Below are 17,676 nucleotides of genomic sequence, written 5' to 3' on the forward strand. Positions count from 1 at the left end.
CCCCACGGCGGGCTGGAAGCGGCCCCCGGCGGGACTGTAGCACCGCCCGGCCTGGCGGGAGCTGCCCTTCCGGACCTGCGCGGCCGTCTCTCTTTCTCTCCCTCTGTCTCTCTTCGCTGTCGCCCGCTGCTGCGTCGCCATGGGGGGCCCGCAAGGCAGCCCCGGGCCGGGCACCTGCCGCCTGCTCGTCTTTCTCCTCCTCCTGTTGCTGCTGTCCCCAGCACAGGTATGGGGGCGCGGGGGGGGAACAGCGCCGGTTCAGCTGGAGCCGGGCTCCTGCCTGCCCGCGCTCGGGCTGCGGTGTGAGGCCGCCGGAGGGGCCGTGGGGCGTCGGCGGCTGGGCTGCGCGGTGTCACTGCCGGGTGCGTGGCTGCGGTTGGCCTGGGGGCCCGGCGGCCCAGAAAGCAAGCTGAGCCGTGCGGGCTGAGCGAGCTTTGTGCCCTGCTGCTGCAGAAAGCGGCAGCTGTCCGGATGCTGGCTGCCGAGATGCGCCCTGTTATGCAATGCCGGGTGCGTGTGAGTAGCCGTGCAGTCACGTGCCCGCGCGGAGCATTGCGAGTGTCACCGGTGCCTGGCGCGGCTTGCTGCGAGTGTTTACTGCGGAAGGTGGCAGCTCCCTGTGAGCCCTGCTATTGATAGGCGTGTGCGCGCTTCTGTCTGCTACGAGTTGGAATTCCTTTGCTAAGTTGCTGTGGGGTGGAATGGGAACACCTTAATCCCTTTCTCGGTCAGTTTGTTTGCCTCGTTGTTCAAGGCGGCAGTGAGATGCTCTGACATGCTCTTGAGAAACAAACTATCTTGTACACCTCAGTGTCATCTTTTTCTTCTCTAACTGACTTAGAAATGCACGAAGTCAGGGTTTATACCGAGCTCACTTTAAACTGCCGAGTTGGTCACCTTGTGTGTGCTGAGGCTCTCCTGTGGTAGCAGCCTCTGCTCCTCCTTGGAGATTGAGCAGAAAGCAAGAAACTCCTTCCAGAGAAGCTGGGTTGTTCATTGGTGACTCGTGGTCTCCAGGTGGGTAGCTGATAGTCTTTGCACCTTCCAAGCACTCCTTTCTGTAATGGTTTTGGAAGGACATACTGAACAACATAGGGATGAAGTGTGCCCTGGGCTGGGCAGGACCGAAGAGATACTGTACTTCTATAGCTCAACATCCTCCTCCCACCAGGAGTGTGAAAGAAGTTCCATTGCGGAAGGGCCTTGTTGATCTCTACAGGATCTTGTAGGGGATGTGGCTTTGTGGTTTACAAGAGGTTAACATGACAAAGTGACTTTACAAGACTGAAGCCTGTATGTCTAATGTAAGAAGGCAAAATTCGAGTGGCAGAGTAGGGGAATGAAAACAAACTTGACTTGAAATCTTTGCTGTTATGTGTTTTTTGTTTTTTTTTTTTTTTTTTACATCCTAACATTCCAGAAGTAGACCTTGATATGTCTCAGAGAGAAGCTAGATCTCCAACTAGGCTGTACCTGTATAGTGCTTGCTTGCCGAAAAGAAGCTTTCTGAAGGTTAACTCATTCCCTCTCAAGCATGCTGGTAGAATGTTTTCATGCTTTCAGTTGTGGTGTGGGCCAAACTTGTGTCAAGTAACCTGCTGCTGGCTGGGAGCTAACTACCCATGTAAGAGCTGCATTGAGAGCCTTGGCTCTTTTATTCCTGTTTTTTTTTTTTTTGAGTGTGGATTGTAATTTCTTTAAGTTAAGGAGTAAAGAATACCAAGCCTCTTAAATTCTTGTTCTCTTATCAACTTTTTAATATGCTAGATGGCATTTTGTGTGCTTAATGTCAGCTGATGCAGTTGGCAATTATACCAAAACATAGGCTGTCAATTAGTGGTTAAGCAAGGCTGGACACTGTTTCCCATCAGTAACTGGGCTCCCAAGCTACAAGGTGAGATTAACTTAAATGTTTCTGAAATCCTTACTGATGGGCATTAGTGGCTGGTGCTGCTCAGTCCCAGCCTTGTCAGGTGACCTGCAGTTTTGTGTGTGGCCTATGGTGGGAAGGTCTGAAATGCCTCTGTGAAGGAACCTGCATGTCAGGGGTGGCAGCATAACTTCTCAACAGAACGGTAAGAGTAGATGCTTCCTGGAAAATCAGGAGTGACTTGTTCGTTGTCATTCTGGATGGAAAGTGAGGAAGGTGTCTTAGGAGCGGAGAGATGCCTGAGGTGAATGAGTGGAACAGTGCTTGACCGTCCAAGTAGCCAAAACACTCCGTCTAGGTGTCCTTACTGTTCCTCTGTAGGGCATCACAGATATTTTCTTGTGCCAATGCTGTTGGGGCCTTGTGCTTTCAGACTGTGCACACAGTAGTAGTGCATCTGTCTGTTCCCCCAATAAAATCAAGTCACTGTCAGTTAACACCAGCCTGCTTTCCCAGATACTCAACTACCATAATTACTGTAGCTTTTTCTTCCTACTGGACTGTCATGTTCCTGCGATGTGCTTGAGTAACTCCAGAGCTAGGACTTGCTTTGCCTGACCAGGAGTACCTAATTATTTTTCCTTCCAGAGGGGAACAGTCACTTACTTGTGGGCAAAGGTACAAGAGGAACCTAGCTGACTGAGCTTGTCTCCGGATTGGTTGCTTTTGTACAGAGGACTGGAAGAGACAGTGTAAGAACTAGAAACCTGTATAGTTTTCTTTAGTCCAGGGACCCCCTGTGATAGGGAGAGCTGTCAGATAGTGGGCAGATCTATGGACTTGTCACCTGCCTCCATAAGCCGATGCTACGTTTATTAAAGATGGCATAGTACCATGTTCCCTTAGAGTTCAGTTCTTCAAGCCAGGGCATCATATCCACTATGAAGGGTGATATGGACTAGGTATTAATGGAGGTAGAGTGGGAAGTATATTATTCTTTGGAATTGCTTGTCTTGCCATATAATATCTCAAATGTACTATGTTAGATGAAGAAAGGGGGAAACAGCTGTACCTGATGCTGCTGACTTTTCCATACATTAGTAATCTTAGTTTGGGGAGCCAAACAAAGTTCTTTTGTTTTCTGGAATTTGTAGAGTTACAAGTAGTCTCTGTTTCTGTATACAGGGATGTTGTTGTTCTTTGTATGCTTCACAGCTACATAATCATTGCTGATGGCTAATGTTTCTGGAAGCATTGAAGGTTATGGATTTGTTTCGACGTGCTATTGAAGAAACTTGGACCGAAGTAAATGTGTTTATGGTCTGTTGAAATGCCAGTTCTGTTACAAACAAACGATAATGCCTGGGAACAGGAAAGTTGTAGCAGAACCTGTGTAGAGTGTTGCTGATAGTCATGGAATGCTAATATGTGCTTGTGTGCAAGTTTATTATTGGGATCCCTGGAGCCCAGACCCGAAGTGAAGCTTCTCTTTAGACAGAATAGTTCTACCAGAAGTAGGAATTTACTTTCCTCAGCTCTGGGTATTATGGGAGGATAGTGGTAGTGCTAGGTGGTTTCTGAACTCTGCTGGGCAGGGGAAAACGGCTTTAATTCAAAGCTAACTTTCTGTTGCTTGGAAAAGTACTAATGGAAGTCTCATTTCACAATACTGAGGACTTGATGTGGTCTTCCCAAATACTTGCAGTGGAGCTTTCTGGAGTATCTTGCATTGTTTAGGAGGGAATTTGGTTCAGTATAGCATATCTTCTTGTATCCTGGGACCAGGGGAACTTTTGCACATTTAAGTATGATGAAGTTATTTGAAAACCTGAGTCTACAAGCAGTAGCTTTGTTCTCTGTGACTTATTTACAATAACGATTACTCATCTGTATCCTTTCCTACCTGTGAAGGAATGCTTCTCTGGAAGAGTGGAGAGAACAAAGTATTTATTCTGACTTAGCCTTTGTTACAGGGCTTCGGGAAAGAACTTTCAGCTCCATCTTATCAGTGATAAAGTAGTTATTTAATGACTAGTAGTATCCCTGTTTGCTCTCTGAAAACCAGGAGCCCAGCCCTCTCCTGTACTTTGTAGCTGATTCAGAGGTGAGCCTGCTGTTGAATTGCCACTGTCTGAGAGCTGTGTTGCTGACTTTTAACTGATGACTTCAAATGATTTGATTGGCTTTTATGCATACTGACCCATTTCTTGTAAATCGGGTAACGCCAGAGCCCTGTTAGTCTGGGGAGGTAATTCAGACTCCTTTTAGTGACATCCTGCTGGGTCACATCATGAGTATCTGTTCACTGGAATTGGATTATTAGTGTTTACACGGAAGTAGAATGAAGTTTTATAAGTTACAGTTCTAGGTCTAAGTGATGTATTACAGGTAACTGACACATTCACCTTCTCTAAACAGGCCAAAAGTCTGAGGGAAGTGTGTTGTTTTTTTCCACTGTAAGTTTTATCTGCCTCAAACTTCAGTAATGGGGCTTTAAGTTGTATGTTCAAGTTACAAGTATAATCTTACAACTAAGCCAAAATACCTTGTCTTGCTTTATTTTCTCATGTTTTTAGCTGAATGCTTCTTGTTGCATGACTTCTTGTGCAAGGAAGCTGCTTTATGTTTCATCCTGGAATGACAGTAGAAAGGCTTACAGGTGAATTTATTATCACGTAGTTGTCTATAATACAGTCTGTATTTGATTTTGTTGTGCCTGTGTAGTTATAACCGAGGAATTGATAACTTAAAATAGAGATAACATTGGTAAAAACAGCAGAATTTACCAGTCTTGGCTTATGCTGGATGTTAAACATCTAGTGTTTAGAATGTGATTTTTAAGGGATGCGTGCCAGCTTGTGTATAAGAATATGGGAATACTTAACAGCTGGTTCCAGGTTTAGCTAGAAGAAATGCAAGTAGCAGTCTGGACGTGTGGTACTCAGATTGAATTCTGAACCCTCTGGTTTACAGTGAGTGTCTTGGGTTTGGGCTGTGTTTCCTAGGTGAAGTTAAAGGGGGAAACCAACAAGTTCGGGTCAACAGGTGTTTATCAGTCACAAGAATCCAATTACCAGTATGCTTTTGCAAAGAATTTGGTGTGATTCAGCATAGAAATGGATGTCGTGGAAGCGCTATTGTAATCATAGATAGCTCTAGGATATGATGAATGCAGCCTTTCAGGGGCCTCCCTGGTCAGTAAACAGTTTTATTCATGGTCAAGTGCGCAGCTCAGCAGTCTGTCCTTGCTGCATAAGCATATGGTGTTTCTACAGATGTGAAGTCAAGGTTGTTCAGGAGATAAAAATAGGTCAGTTATCTTTTAAACCGTACCATGCAGTCTTCTGATGCTTGTGTGCTTGCAGAAACACAGTAAATGTTTATGCAGTCCACATTCTGCTTGCAGCCCAGGTGTTTAGCAAAACTCTGGAGCTGTTCTCTATAGCTTTCACTATAAAAAGTGTGTTGTGGCATTCTTTCTTAAAGGTTTTAATTTTAAGGATAAATACTCTGATTTAGTGATTCAGATGTCTCAGTACAAGCACTTCTGAACAGAAATGCAATGCAGTCAAGGTGCAGCTGTGCTCTTTCAACTTCCTTCATTTTATGCGTACAGTAAAGAACTGATTGGAATTTTTCTCCAGATGTAGGGATTTCTAAAATGCTGCTTGGCCTTCCCGGTTTGGATGCAGCATGTTTTTGAGCACAAGAGTTAATGGAGGGCATCCCTTCAGTTTCTTGCAATAAATGACATTCTGTGGTGAATGCAGAGCTGCGAAGTCCTGTTTTGGAATTCTCTTATGCTGTTACTTCCCCCAAATCTGTCAGTGAGTGGATGGATTTGCAAGAAGGACTAAAAGGTTGTAGAGAGAACTGAAAACATTACACGTGAATAATGTACTTCTCTTCATGTTCACTGACTCACACTGAAATAAGTTTAACCCCCTAATCACGTGCGTTGTTCTACATAAAGAAACTGTTTTTTTCCTTTTATTTGGGAATACTTTGCAAGTATTGGTTTAGGTTTTTCTTCAATAACTCTAGCACTTAAGAATAATGCTGTCAGTGGCTGGGCAGAGAGGGGTGAAACACTGAGCTGGAGATGCAACGCTGTTCATGCATGCTGTGTCAATACATGCTTTTCTTGATGGATGCTTTCTGTAGCATGTATATTTGAATTACAAGAAGTTATCTAATCTGGACTATAAATGGCTGTTGGAATAGTAATGTGCAAACTATCTAGTAGTTGAAAAAATAATTATTCCTTGCTGCTAATCAGGTTCCTCATGTTGATTTAGGTACTTCCACAACAGTGCGTCTGGTATGGAGAATGTGGAATTGCATCTGGAGACAAGAGATACAACTGTGCTTATGATGGACCACCTATAGCTCTACCAGAGGATGGCTATGACTTGATGCAGGTGAGCTGCTTCTGTACATCCACTGAAAAGAACTTCTCTTGTACTTGAGAGTTCTGTTTTGGGTTTCGTTGGACCTGCACTGTGACTTCTAGCTATCTAATTTTCACTTTTTTGGAAGGTGAACATTGATTCTCTCATTTCTCAGATCTAGCTTGTAGCCCCAGCTGTGTGGAGGTGATAGACTGCTGTTTCTATTCATATATATGAGATGCCTCCAAACCATGTGATCCACATACAAACTTTCACAAAAATCCTAAATAGAGGAATGCTGCACTTTCCTGCTTATTTTCTCAGTGCTTTGAGCACTTGCACACTGTTTTTAGGACTCTGATTTGTGATGTTTATCAGTTATGTCTTTTGTATTTCTAAAGAAGACTAAAATTCTATTCTGGCAGATAATGGTTCTGATTCCTTCCTTAATTAGGAAGGCAGTAACTGACACCAGTCATTCAAATGGAGCAAACCTTGTTCAAGTTTTGTTTCTGTAGCTGTGCCTAGTATTAGAGTGTTTCCCTATCGGAGTTTTTGTTTCCAAAATGAACAAAACTGAAGTTCAAATATGTTCTGGATTTGATGCCCAACATAAGGTGATATTGCCAGACTCGTCTTCTGGCAGATGGTGATTTGAGGCCTTAGTGTGGAATAACTACAAAGTAATGGCTTGGCTGTTGGCAGTAATGGCAGTAACAAATTAAATATGTAGGTGAGCTGGCTACGTTACGCTTTTGGAGGACTTAATAACATACAAGAAATGTGCAGTATGGATAACACTAGTGTTAAAATAAATGCATTTCTTTTCTGTAAACTGGATATTAAATAGTTCTTCCATGTATTTGGTGATTCTGCTTAGTGGCTTGTCTTCTGAGACTTGAATTTGATGCTGTTCAGGAGATGCATTGAAGGATAAGCTGCAGGAATACTTCAGAGTTGGGTAAATGTGTTGTCCTCTTACTGATGGACTCTCAAATACGATTATCATTCTATATATAGACCCTGGTGACTAAAGATCATCTGAAAGAGCTTCTTAAAGGAAATGATACCCTGAATAGTACAAATGATTCTTCCATCCATATTCTCTAATGAGTTTTACTGGCTGGACTGATTCTTTCATTCATCTCCCACAACAATTATGTTCTGCAATGTGTTGAAATAAAACTTCAATGAGTTTTGAGATTTTAAGCATGCTTTTCCTTCCTTCCCTTGTGATAATCTCAGTATTGTTTATATTTTAGGAACTCTGTCCAGGTTTATTCTTTGGCAATGTCAGTACTTGCTGTGATATCCTTCAGCTTCAGACTTTGAAAAACAACTTGCAGCTGCCTTTGCAGTTTCTTTCCAGGTATGCTAATGAATGGCAAAGCAGCCAGAGCTTTTTAAAATTAGAAAGCACATCAGGACACTTCAGATGAAGCAAACTGTACATGTGGTAATTTCATTTTAAGGCTTATTGCAGTGAGCTCTTGGAAAGACTTTCTTATCTCTGTCAGAAAACTTTAACTCTGTGAAGCGATTTCTTACGGTCTGGACTGAGTGAGTTGGTAGCATTAACGCTAATTTAGTTTGTCTTGAGCTACTGCATTTGTAATGAAGTCTTCTTCAGAAGAGGATGACAGAGTACTGTTCAGCCTTTCTAGTAGCAGCAGTTAAGCTTCTTTTTAATTGTCAACTGTTGCTTGTAGCAGCTATTTGAGGTAGGTGGAATTTTCTAGTAAGTAATGTTGATACTTCTGACTGAAGAATATGAAACAACTTTAAGCAGCAATTGTTGTTTGGGCAACTACTTTTTTAAGTGTATTCAATTTTTATATATTAATATGATAAAACAAAGCACTTGAAGTTTTTATTTAGCGCTGAGCAGAATGTTTACAGTTGGTGTGTAAGTTGAATCAGATATGCTTCATTTTTACCTCTTAATCTGATTGCTGTTCATTAACTTTCCTACCCAGGTGTCCATCATGTTTCTACAACTTGATTAACCTCTTCTGTGAACTGACTTGCAGTCCAAATCAGTCTGAGTTCTTGAATGTTACAAGCACCATACCTTATTATGATCCAGTTTCAAAAGAAAACAAAAGTAGCATTACAGAGCTGCAGTACTTCATTGGGGAACGCTTTGCAAATGGTCAGTAAACAGTGTGCTGATGCTCTTTTATCAAGGTAACAGGAGCAAGCCTCTTTCAGGATATGTTGGGAGGTGAACAGGGGACAACTGTCTTCTGTAGTACAAGGCATCAAATAGATGCCATAGGTCTCCTTTGAAACATCTAGATTTGATAGGAGACATTATGCTGACACTTGTTTTTTCGAAGGCTCAGCTGAGGCTGAACGTCTGTGACTTCTAATAGCTGATAACATTGACTTTATCTTCAGAAAAGGAAAATTGTTTCTGAGTATCACAAGCATGCCTAATATGCTAACTCACCTATATGAAGTTTGTACTGTGTTGTTTGTACCTTATTTCTGAGTCACATAGATTATTTCACTGTGAAAAGATACTATTATAGTTTCTTACTAAATGCAAGTATTTTTTTCTTAAAAACAGGTGATTTAGTTTATATTTTAGTTTTATAACAAACATGAAGAATTAATTTGGTCTCTTGTTTTTTGTACAGTGACCTGTAAATAAGTTGAGGCATTTGAAAGTGACTTATAGCCAAGGGGTCAAAAGTATTGTCTCAGTCATAACCTCTCCCAGAAGAGACACTTCATATTGCTAAAAGGAACATGATATAATAAAGAAGGTTCTGGTAGTGCAGTGGAGATGCAGCTGGCCTGCTTAAATTAAGATAGCTGAAGCAAAACACTGTAACCTTGATTGCTGTAAATAAAGCTGAAAGCATTACTTTGCTATCTTACAACGTTTCCTCTTGAAAGCTATAAGCATTTTTTTTTTTAACTTGATGAGTCTTCACTTAGTTCCCAAATTCAGAATACTTGTTCAAGTGCTAGTACTGATTTAATTACTTCTGTCTTCATACATTCTTTCTAGAAATGTATAATGCCTGCAAAGATGTGGAGGCTCCATCAAGTAATGTTAAGGCATTGGGGCTGCTGTGTGGAAAGGATGCCAAGGACTGCAACGCTACCAACTGGATTGAATACATGTTCAGTAAAGATAATGGGCAAACTCCTTTCAGCATTATTCCTATCTTCTCAGGTAAAAAAAAGAAGCAGAAAAAATAAGAATTGGCTGTGAATCTTCTGTCGTGGGCTGTATGCAATAGTCAGTATGTTAACTCATCAAATGGCTGCCCAGTGATGAGTATCCACATTCAGGCTTTCAAAGCAATATAACCTAAGCTGAATCTTACCTTTTTTTTTTTTTTCTTGAAAGTTGTAATTGTTTTCTATTCAACTTATTACTGTAGATGCCTAAAACTCATCGAGAGATGGACTGATCTTGAAAAACTGGGTAGTTTGTATTCTTTGGAAATATAGGGCAGTGCCCTAATCTTTCATGGTTTTTATAAGGAAGTTGTTCTATTCCTCAGTCTGAACAGATGAGGGCAAGGGGTGCATGACAGCTTACTGTTAGGGCTGGTAGGAGTGCTTGTTAGTTCTTCAGATTAAAGTGTTCTAAGAACATGATTACTAGGTATACACATCTGAGTTAGTGCCTGCATGCAGGAAAGCAATAGTTTTATCTGCTACAGGACTGAGAAAAGCTACTGCTTATGAAGTGGACTTTCATGTAAAGGGTTCATTCATTAAACTAGGAAGCTTGTATTGTAAAACTACATTTATTTATTTTTTTACCTTGTAAACTGACTCTGCATGTGTGACTTTGGTATTTCATAGATGTTCCTGTCCATGGAATGAATCCTATGAACAATGCTACCAAAGGCTGTAATGAGTCTGTGGATGATTCGACAGGACCGTGCAGCTGTCAAGACTGTTCAATTGTTTGTGGTCCGAAACCTCAGCCCCCTCCATTACCTGTTCCTTGGCTTTTATTTGGTTTGGACGCTGTATATATCATCATGTGGATCTCTTACATGGGGTTTCTACTCATATTTTTTGCTCTAGTTTTTGGAGTCTGGTGTTACAGGTAAAACACTTAAGATGTACAGCTCTGAAAGTAACTTGCTTTTTCTGTGAAAACTTTGCCTTGTACGGAATGCTTATGCTTCTGGGATCACCTAGCCTAAAGCTGTGTTGTATGGCAGATGCTTATGCTTGCAGTGGCTGTTTGAATACTACAAAGTATGTTGTAGGAAGTGAATACAGAAGGTTTGAGCTGATATGAAACTTTCATTTGCTGCCTAGCTTCGGACCAAGTTAGGCTAACTTTCAACTTTCATAGTATAATTATGGAACTCAACACACAGTTACTGGGGAGAGCAATGTCTGATATTGGTGGCCGCGTGCAGTTGCATAAGACTTGCATACTTGAGTTCATGCTTATGAAAATCTGAGCAAATGTGTGTATTTGCTTCCCCTGTTTGACATAAGGCTTCTGTGGTAAGGAGTAAAGTCTCACTTGAACTGTATCATTTTTTTGGATGGTATCAATTAAGACATCAAAGAACTGCCTTCCAGGAGTGAAGTAAACTACAATCATGTCAAACTCTAGAAGCCAAGAGGCTTTACTTACATATACACATACTTACAAGTGCTTAAAACCAGTTTAGTTCACTAATATCTTGTCTACAGCAACTACATTTAAACAAGCTCATGCTTCTCACTGTTGAACTGTTCTTGATGCTCTAAACAGTTTCAGGGGGCTTCATATTTCTATTAATCCTAAAGTACACATTTTTAGGTAAGTCAAATGTGCTACAAGAGAGCCTCCATATAAGTAAATAAAGTGCTATCCTGTTTTTTTCCTCAAACTATGTTGTTCATGAAGTAATAGAAGTGACTTAAGAAATTCCAGTGATGGAGAGGCTATTTCATTAAAACCTCTGCTACTTCTGGCTGTTGTTAGATATTAAACAAAGTATTTGTATTCTCCCCATCCTACTTTGTCAAGACATGTGGCTGGGGGAAGAATCACTGAAATGAAAGTTTCTTGAAGATAATTAACTTGCAGAAACTCAACTCATAATCACTTGGAGACAGCAATATCAGATATTGGTGGCCACATGCAGTTATAGCAGACTAACTGGAATGTATGTTTAGGCTAATGCCTGTACCAAAACAATCGCTGCCCTAATACAGATAGTGCTGCTTGGCTGCTTTTCTCTATCCTCCTGTTCTGAAAATACTAACACTGAGCTTCCTGTGATTATAGCATTTTGTGAAGTAATATATAGCAAGCACTTTCTCTGTGCTACACAGTGCTCTCTAGTAAAATCAGAAGCAGCTATGTTAGAAATGCTTTGGTGTGGTTGTACTAGCCATCATGAGCAATGGAAGCCTATTAATATTTCTTGATAGCATTTTCCTGAGGGTTCAACTGCCTGACATCCTTAAGCAGGGTTGTGTTTTTCTGTGCAGCTTTAATGTTGTTCAGTTATGACTAGGAATCTAAAATTGCTGTGTAATTATATTTGAATCTCTGTGGACAAGTGTGTATAACAAACTTATGCCGTGCTTACTAGCCTTGTCTGGTAAACTTGTTAAACAACGTGGCAAACTAACTGAAACAGTGAGAGTATTCAATATGTCTGATTCATAGCCAAAAATACCTGTCCCTAATTTGGATGCCTATTGATGAGATTGCTATGAGGAGTGTAGTGCTTATCTCCTGCTCTAGGTATTAGATAAGACCATAAGCAATATAGGTCAACTATAAGTGTTCTGCCTTCAGGACAGAAAAATAATGCTTTTTCTTCTTGCGTCACTTTGTTATTTTGTTAGCCTGAGTGTTTGTAACTTAAGCTATTACTGAAGTCAAATATTTCTAATGTGGATATCTCTTGCTGGGGATCAAGCTCTTTTAATCCTTCTGAACAGACTGCAGCCTTGTCAGCTGTCTTAAGCTTTTCTAGCTTGGATCAAGAATATATTCTCTATGTAAAGTTTAGAACACCAGTAGCATTCGCAGTAGAGAGAACCTTACAATGATTATAGCAGAGTAATAAAATTAGCAGGACATCTCAGTCAACTTGACTGACTGAGGATGGAAGGAAGATGTCTAAGCTTTCTGGGTGAGTCATATGCCCAATTCACTACTAGCATTGGAAACTATTTCTGCTGTACATGTGCAAGGAATCTTGTGGAATTAGAGTAACACAGTCTTTTTCTCTGACAGGAGGCGGCATTTTGTCTCTGAGTATACACCAATTGACAGTAATGTAGCCTTTTCTGTGAACTCTCATCGTGATAATGGTATGTCTTGGATGAAAGCATCAGATTTATTAAAATTGGCTTAAATTCATCTACTTCTATGGGTAGACTTGAGACTTTTAGCTTTACTAGCCCATATAATCTATTCCTAAAGTACTATATTTAAATTGTTTGCCTAGTATTGCTTTAGGTTTGCAATAGTACTTAACTCTATTTTACTGGATGCAAGATACTGGATACAAGAAGCCCTTGCTGCCCAGATTATGGGTGTAGTAATATTTCTATGAAGTTCTAGAGTGCTTTGTATCTTCTTGCATTAGAAGAAGCAGTGTAATTATGAGCTGGCTTCTGGCCCTTGACCCCAGTAAAAGGTTAATCCCAGCATCTGGCTGTCAGTGCAAATGCTTCTTTCAAACTGATCAAACTGATTACTCACACGTTCCCTATTTACTTCTTACAGGGAAAATTACCTGTGGTGAGAGGCTTGGTGAAAGGTTTGAGAATGGCCTAAGGATGACATTTACATCATGGGGTGCTTTCTGTGTCAGAAATCCACGCCCAGTTATCCTCTTCTCTGTGGTCTTTATTGCTATGTGCTGTTCAGGCTTTGTATATATTAAAGCAACTACGAACCCTGTAGATCTCTGGTCAGCTCCAAGCAGCCAAGCCCGCAAGGAGAAGGAATACTTTGACAAACACTTTGGGCCTTTCTTTCGTACTGAACAACTTATTATTCAAGCCCCAAACAGCCGTCCAGACATCTATTCACCATACCCATCAGGAGCAGATGTGCCTTTTGGACCTCCACTCAATAAGGATATTCTCCATCAGGTAACTAGGACTTCAAAAGCAAAAACCCAAACACTGCTAATAGCTGTGTAATTGTAGGGAGTTGTCTTCCATCTGTAAGGTGATGTGTCTAGCCAAATGGTCATTAGTTATCTCTAGGTACATCAGAAATCATGCTATAAAATCGTTATTTGCTGTAATCCTTACTTGTGATAAGCCTTGTGTCTTCTGTTCAAGATAAGCTTGCAGGCTAATGCAGCCATTTTAGAAATACAACACACGCGTAAGAATAGCGAAAGAAAGAATTTGCCTTACAAGGACTTCAATTCTTTTTTTTCAGGTGCTTGATTTGCAAGATGCTATTGTGAACATTGTTGCGTCTTTTGACAATGAAACTGTAATGCTGAAAGACATCTGTGTGGCTCCTCTTGCTCCCTACAACAACAACTGCACTATATTGAGTGTACTCAACTACTTCCAAAACAGTCATTCTGTTCTAGATCACACTGTGGGGGATGAGTTCTTTGTCTATGCTGACTATCACACTCACTTCTTATATTGTGTTCGGTAAGCAGTATGATTAGGTGTTTTTCAAACTGTAGACAAGCTAAATTCTTCTCATGCTGGCAGACAAAACTAACTAGTTCTTGCCAACTCCTTGAACTAGTTATTCCTTTTTCATTCCACAATACTATGTTAAAGTACAGATCAGCGTAGTGTGTTTGTCTTATTATTTCTCTACCTAGTACTTCAGTGGGAGTTATTTTGTTGAGGTTTCAGGCTAATTTTGGTTTAAACCACTAGCTGTGGTTTACTTAAAGCATGTTTCAAACACTTCTGATAAATAGAATTCTGATGGAGAAGACACGTGCTAAGCTTTCATTTAAGTTTATAGTGAGGTAGAAGCCAATCCTTTCCCTAAAAGCTTAGAAGGCATTTTGAAAACTGATTAAATTTAAGGCAAACATAGCATAAGGACAGTGCATCACTAGCAGATTTATCTTATTTCCTTTGGACAGTTATAAAATATCAGCTTCTTACTGTTCTTGTCTGGTGGTGCTGTGCTTCACTTGCTAAGTGTAAGCTGATAATTATTGCTGGTCATCTCTTCAGGGCTCCAGCATCACTGAATGACACAAGTTTGCTTCACGATCCTTGCTTAGGAGCATTTGGTGGACCTGTCTTTCCATGGCTGGTGTTGGGGGGATATGATGGTAAGTGATGAAACAGTGTTGTAATCTTCAGTACCTTATTGCTTGCTGTTTTGTTGTATTTTGCATTCTCACTGATGTGACTGTTCAAAAGCACTCCTGAGAAACTTTGATTTATTTTTTTTGTTAAATTTCAACTAAGTAAGGATATTTTAACTGAACTGCTAGTAGGTCAGTGCTGAGAACGAAGGCAGACAACTCCAGAAGTGACAAATGCTTACTAAGAGGACGAGCGTGTTTCAGTTAGACCACATGCATGTGAATGTGTAATCTGCTTTGAGCCTGCTTGAGGATCTCTAGTTTCAAGAAAGTAGATGTGAAGTATCTTAAGCTGACATTCTAGGATGTGCATGTATCTTACATCTGAGATAGTTGTGTCACTGATCTGAAAAAGCAGCTAAGAACAGGTAAAGATGTTTGCAAAGGAAGCTCTTCCATGACTATTAGAAAGACTAAATTTTGTTCAAGCAACTTGTCTATCAAATTGTGTTTAACTGGATATGTCAAATGTTTGAAACAGCTATTAAAGTCAAGCACATGATTAACTGAAGATTGTTTTCTACATACTTTGAGTAAATGCTAAGCATGCAAGAGTACAATGTGGAGGACTGCATCCGGTTTCTTACCAGATTAAGTCATAAGCACTAGTTAAATAACAACACCTTGTCTAACCATGCAGCACTTTAATGCTGGGGTACCATGAATGTCATAGGTTTATACTGATTACCTTTATAGTGCAATCCAGAGCGCTTACCAACTCATTTCTGTTTGAGTAACATCTTTGAGCATTCAGTGTGACTGAAAAGATTACAGTCAGTGGAATTCTGGTGGTGGAATTGCTTTGGACAATACCCCTTAAAACCTAATTACACCTGCCTATTTTACAATATAAGTTCAATTTCATAATGCCTGGTACTTTTTTCTATTCTACAGGTGATAACTATAATAATGCTACTGCTCTTGTTATTACTCTTCCTGTTAATAACTACTACAATGACTCCAAGAAGATAATGAAAGCACTGGCATGGGAAAAAGAGTAAGTAGCCTTCTCGTATTCTGAAATGTATATAGAAATTAAAGCAACTTTTATACATGCATGCAAAACTGCTGTCCTGCACTGGCAGTTTATTGGTCTAACTAATTGGGATGTTTTGAGAAACAGTATAACATGTAAAGGACTGACCGTTACTGGTTGTGAGATTCCCTTCATCTGATACATTTTATTTACTCTTTAAAGTATGACTGACTCTTCCCTTTTTTTTTTTAAGGTTTATTAACTTTTTGAAGAACTACAATAATCCAAATTTGACTATATCGTTTTCTGCTGAACGGAGCATTGAAGATGAAATCAATCGTGAAAGCAGGAGTGATGTCAGCACTGTTCTAATAAGCTATGTTGTAATGTTTGTGTATATCTCCATAGCTTTGGGACATATCCAGAGCTGGGGAAGGCTGCTGGTATGTTTATTGTTCTCATTTCTCTAAACTCTTTAGTTTTAAATAGCTCTCCAGATAGTTTTGCTGAACACTTGTGTTCCATCTTGTCAGAAAGCACTGAGTCCTCTTTGGGCAGGAGCTGAAGGAAGCAGTGTATTGTTATACCTGACAATTCACTTGTGCTTTGTAGCCTGTGCTAGATCTGTTTTCAGTTGATGTGTAATTAACTTCAACTTTTAAGGCTTGTAGCTCAAGGTCTAAGTACTCTGGCTCTTCAAAAGAACCAGAGAAGTAAGCTTCTTACTAACTACATTCTACATAAGAATGTATCTTCTGCCTTTGTTATAGTCTCTTATGTGGCGATGCTGGTTTGGCTAACGGTCATTAAAACTTTTTTAATTAAAAAACTTTTCTAGGTGGATTCAAAGATCTCCCTGGGCATTGCAGGCATCCTGATTGTCCTGAGCTCAGTGGCATGTTCCATAGGCATTTTCAGTTACTTTGGAGTCCCAGTGACACTGATTGTGGCAGAAGTTATTCCCTTCTTGGTGCTGGCTATTGGGGTGGACAACATTTTTATTATAGTCCAGACACTTCAGGTATTTATTGTTTTGTGCAGTTTTTTAAATGTTTATCTCTTATTTTTTGAATTACATTACTTTAGAGTAGGAAGTCTTCAGTGCTCCAGTGCTCAGCCTGATGTGAGCAGCTCCATATTCTCATTGGGTTTCTAGTAGCCTGGAAGGAAGCCAGGATTATATGTAATTGCTCTTCACCCTTCCTAGAATGAAGTTAAAAACTTTTACTCTTGTTTAGCTATTGATTGATACTTAACTTGTTTAATCTGGCTTCTGGAATGCACCTAAGGATATATCAATGAATTTTTAACATCTCCATTGGTTAGTTGTAGAACTCTTGCACTATTTTAATATTTCAGTGCATTGTGAGCAGTGATCATTTACTAAACTATATGCTCACACTGTCAACCTTTGATAATATTTAGTGGGAGGGTAATCTGCTTTCCAACTTAACAGGCTTGCTAATGTGCTTAAAAAAAAAAAAAAAAACCACAACCCTGGTGCTGCTTTTGGCAAATGTGTGATTTGGGCTGAAGCATTGAATTTGCCTCAAATGTAACTTACAATATTATAGTAAGGCAGCAAGAGTGGGAGTGAGGGAAGTGTTTATGCTGTACTTGTATAAGCTGATTCTCTAATACAATATCTATTAATGCTGCATGGGTAACTATGATAATCTGGGATATCTGGATATTTTAAAACCATATGAAAGAACTTATTAGGAATCATGGAACTTAATAATTTATTCTCTCTCAAAACAGAGAGATGAGCGTCTTGAGGGTGAAACTCTTGATAAACAGATTGGCAGAGTCCTGGGAGATGTGGCACCTAGCATGTTTCTCTCATCTTTTTCTGAAACTGTGGCATTCTTCTTAGGTAAGGTTCAAATGTTACAGAGGTTGCATTGTACTTACATATTCTAAGAATAACTGCAAAACTAAAACACAAATAGAGCAGAAGTTCTAGAGGAAGTTTTAGCTTCACTTTTTCATTGCTATAATCAAGTTTAGCTTCTCAGTTGGAGATGGCTCTAAGACTGGCACAGTGAGGTCACATTCTGTGTGAAGAACTTGACAGGTTCAGAATGTGTTTTTGACTAAAAGCTGGAGCTTTGTACTGTATTGTCACTACAACTGAAA

At 40.1% G+C, this 17,676-nt stretch overlaps 1 protein-coding gene across 1 annotated transcript in view; it reads left to right on the top strand.

Moving 5' to 3' along the window:
- NPC1 (NPC intracellular cholesterol transporter 1) overlaps positions 1-17,676 on the top strand; it is a 25,874-nt gene continuing 8,198 nt past the window's right edge. Inside the window, exons 1-14 of the mRNA XM_048939277.1 lie at positions 1-226; positions 6,169-6,291; positions 7,524-7,630; positions 8,238-8,413; positions 9,281-9,448; positions 10,090-10,339; positions 12,488-12,564; positions 12,983-13,353; positions 13,652-13,878; positions 14,425-14,525; positions 15,456-15,558; positions 15,791-15,980; positions 16,376-16,558; positions 17,299-17,413. Coding sequence (XP_048795234.1) covers positions 140-226; positions 6,169-6,291; positions 7,524-7,630; positions 8,238-8,413; positions 9,281-9,448; positions 10,090-10,339; positions 12,488-12,564; positions 12,983-13,353; positions 13,652-13,878; positions 14,425-14,525; positions 15,456-15,558; positions 15,791-15,980; positions 16,376-16,558; positions 17,299-17,413 — 2,278 coding nt within the window. The 5' untranslated portion in view covers positions 1-139. The remainder of the gene's footprint in view (positions 227-6,168; positions 6,292-7,523; positions 7,631-8,237; positions 8,414-9,280; positions 9,449-10,089; positions 10,340-12,487; positions 12,565-12,982; positions 13,354-13,651; positions 13,879-14,424; positions 14,526-15,455; positions 15,559-15,790; positions 15,981-16,375; positions 16,559-17,298; positions 17,414-17,676) is intronic.

This window comes from Lagopus muta, chromosome 3 (assembly GCF_023343835.1).
Source record: "Lagopus muta isolate bLagMut1 chromosome 3, bLagMut1 primary, whole genome shotgun sequence".
NCBI lineage: Eukaryota > Metazoa > Chordata > Aves > Galliformes > Phasianidae > Lagopus > Lagopus muta.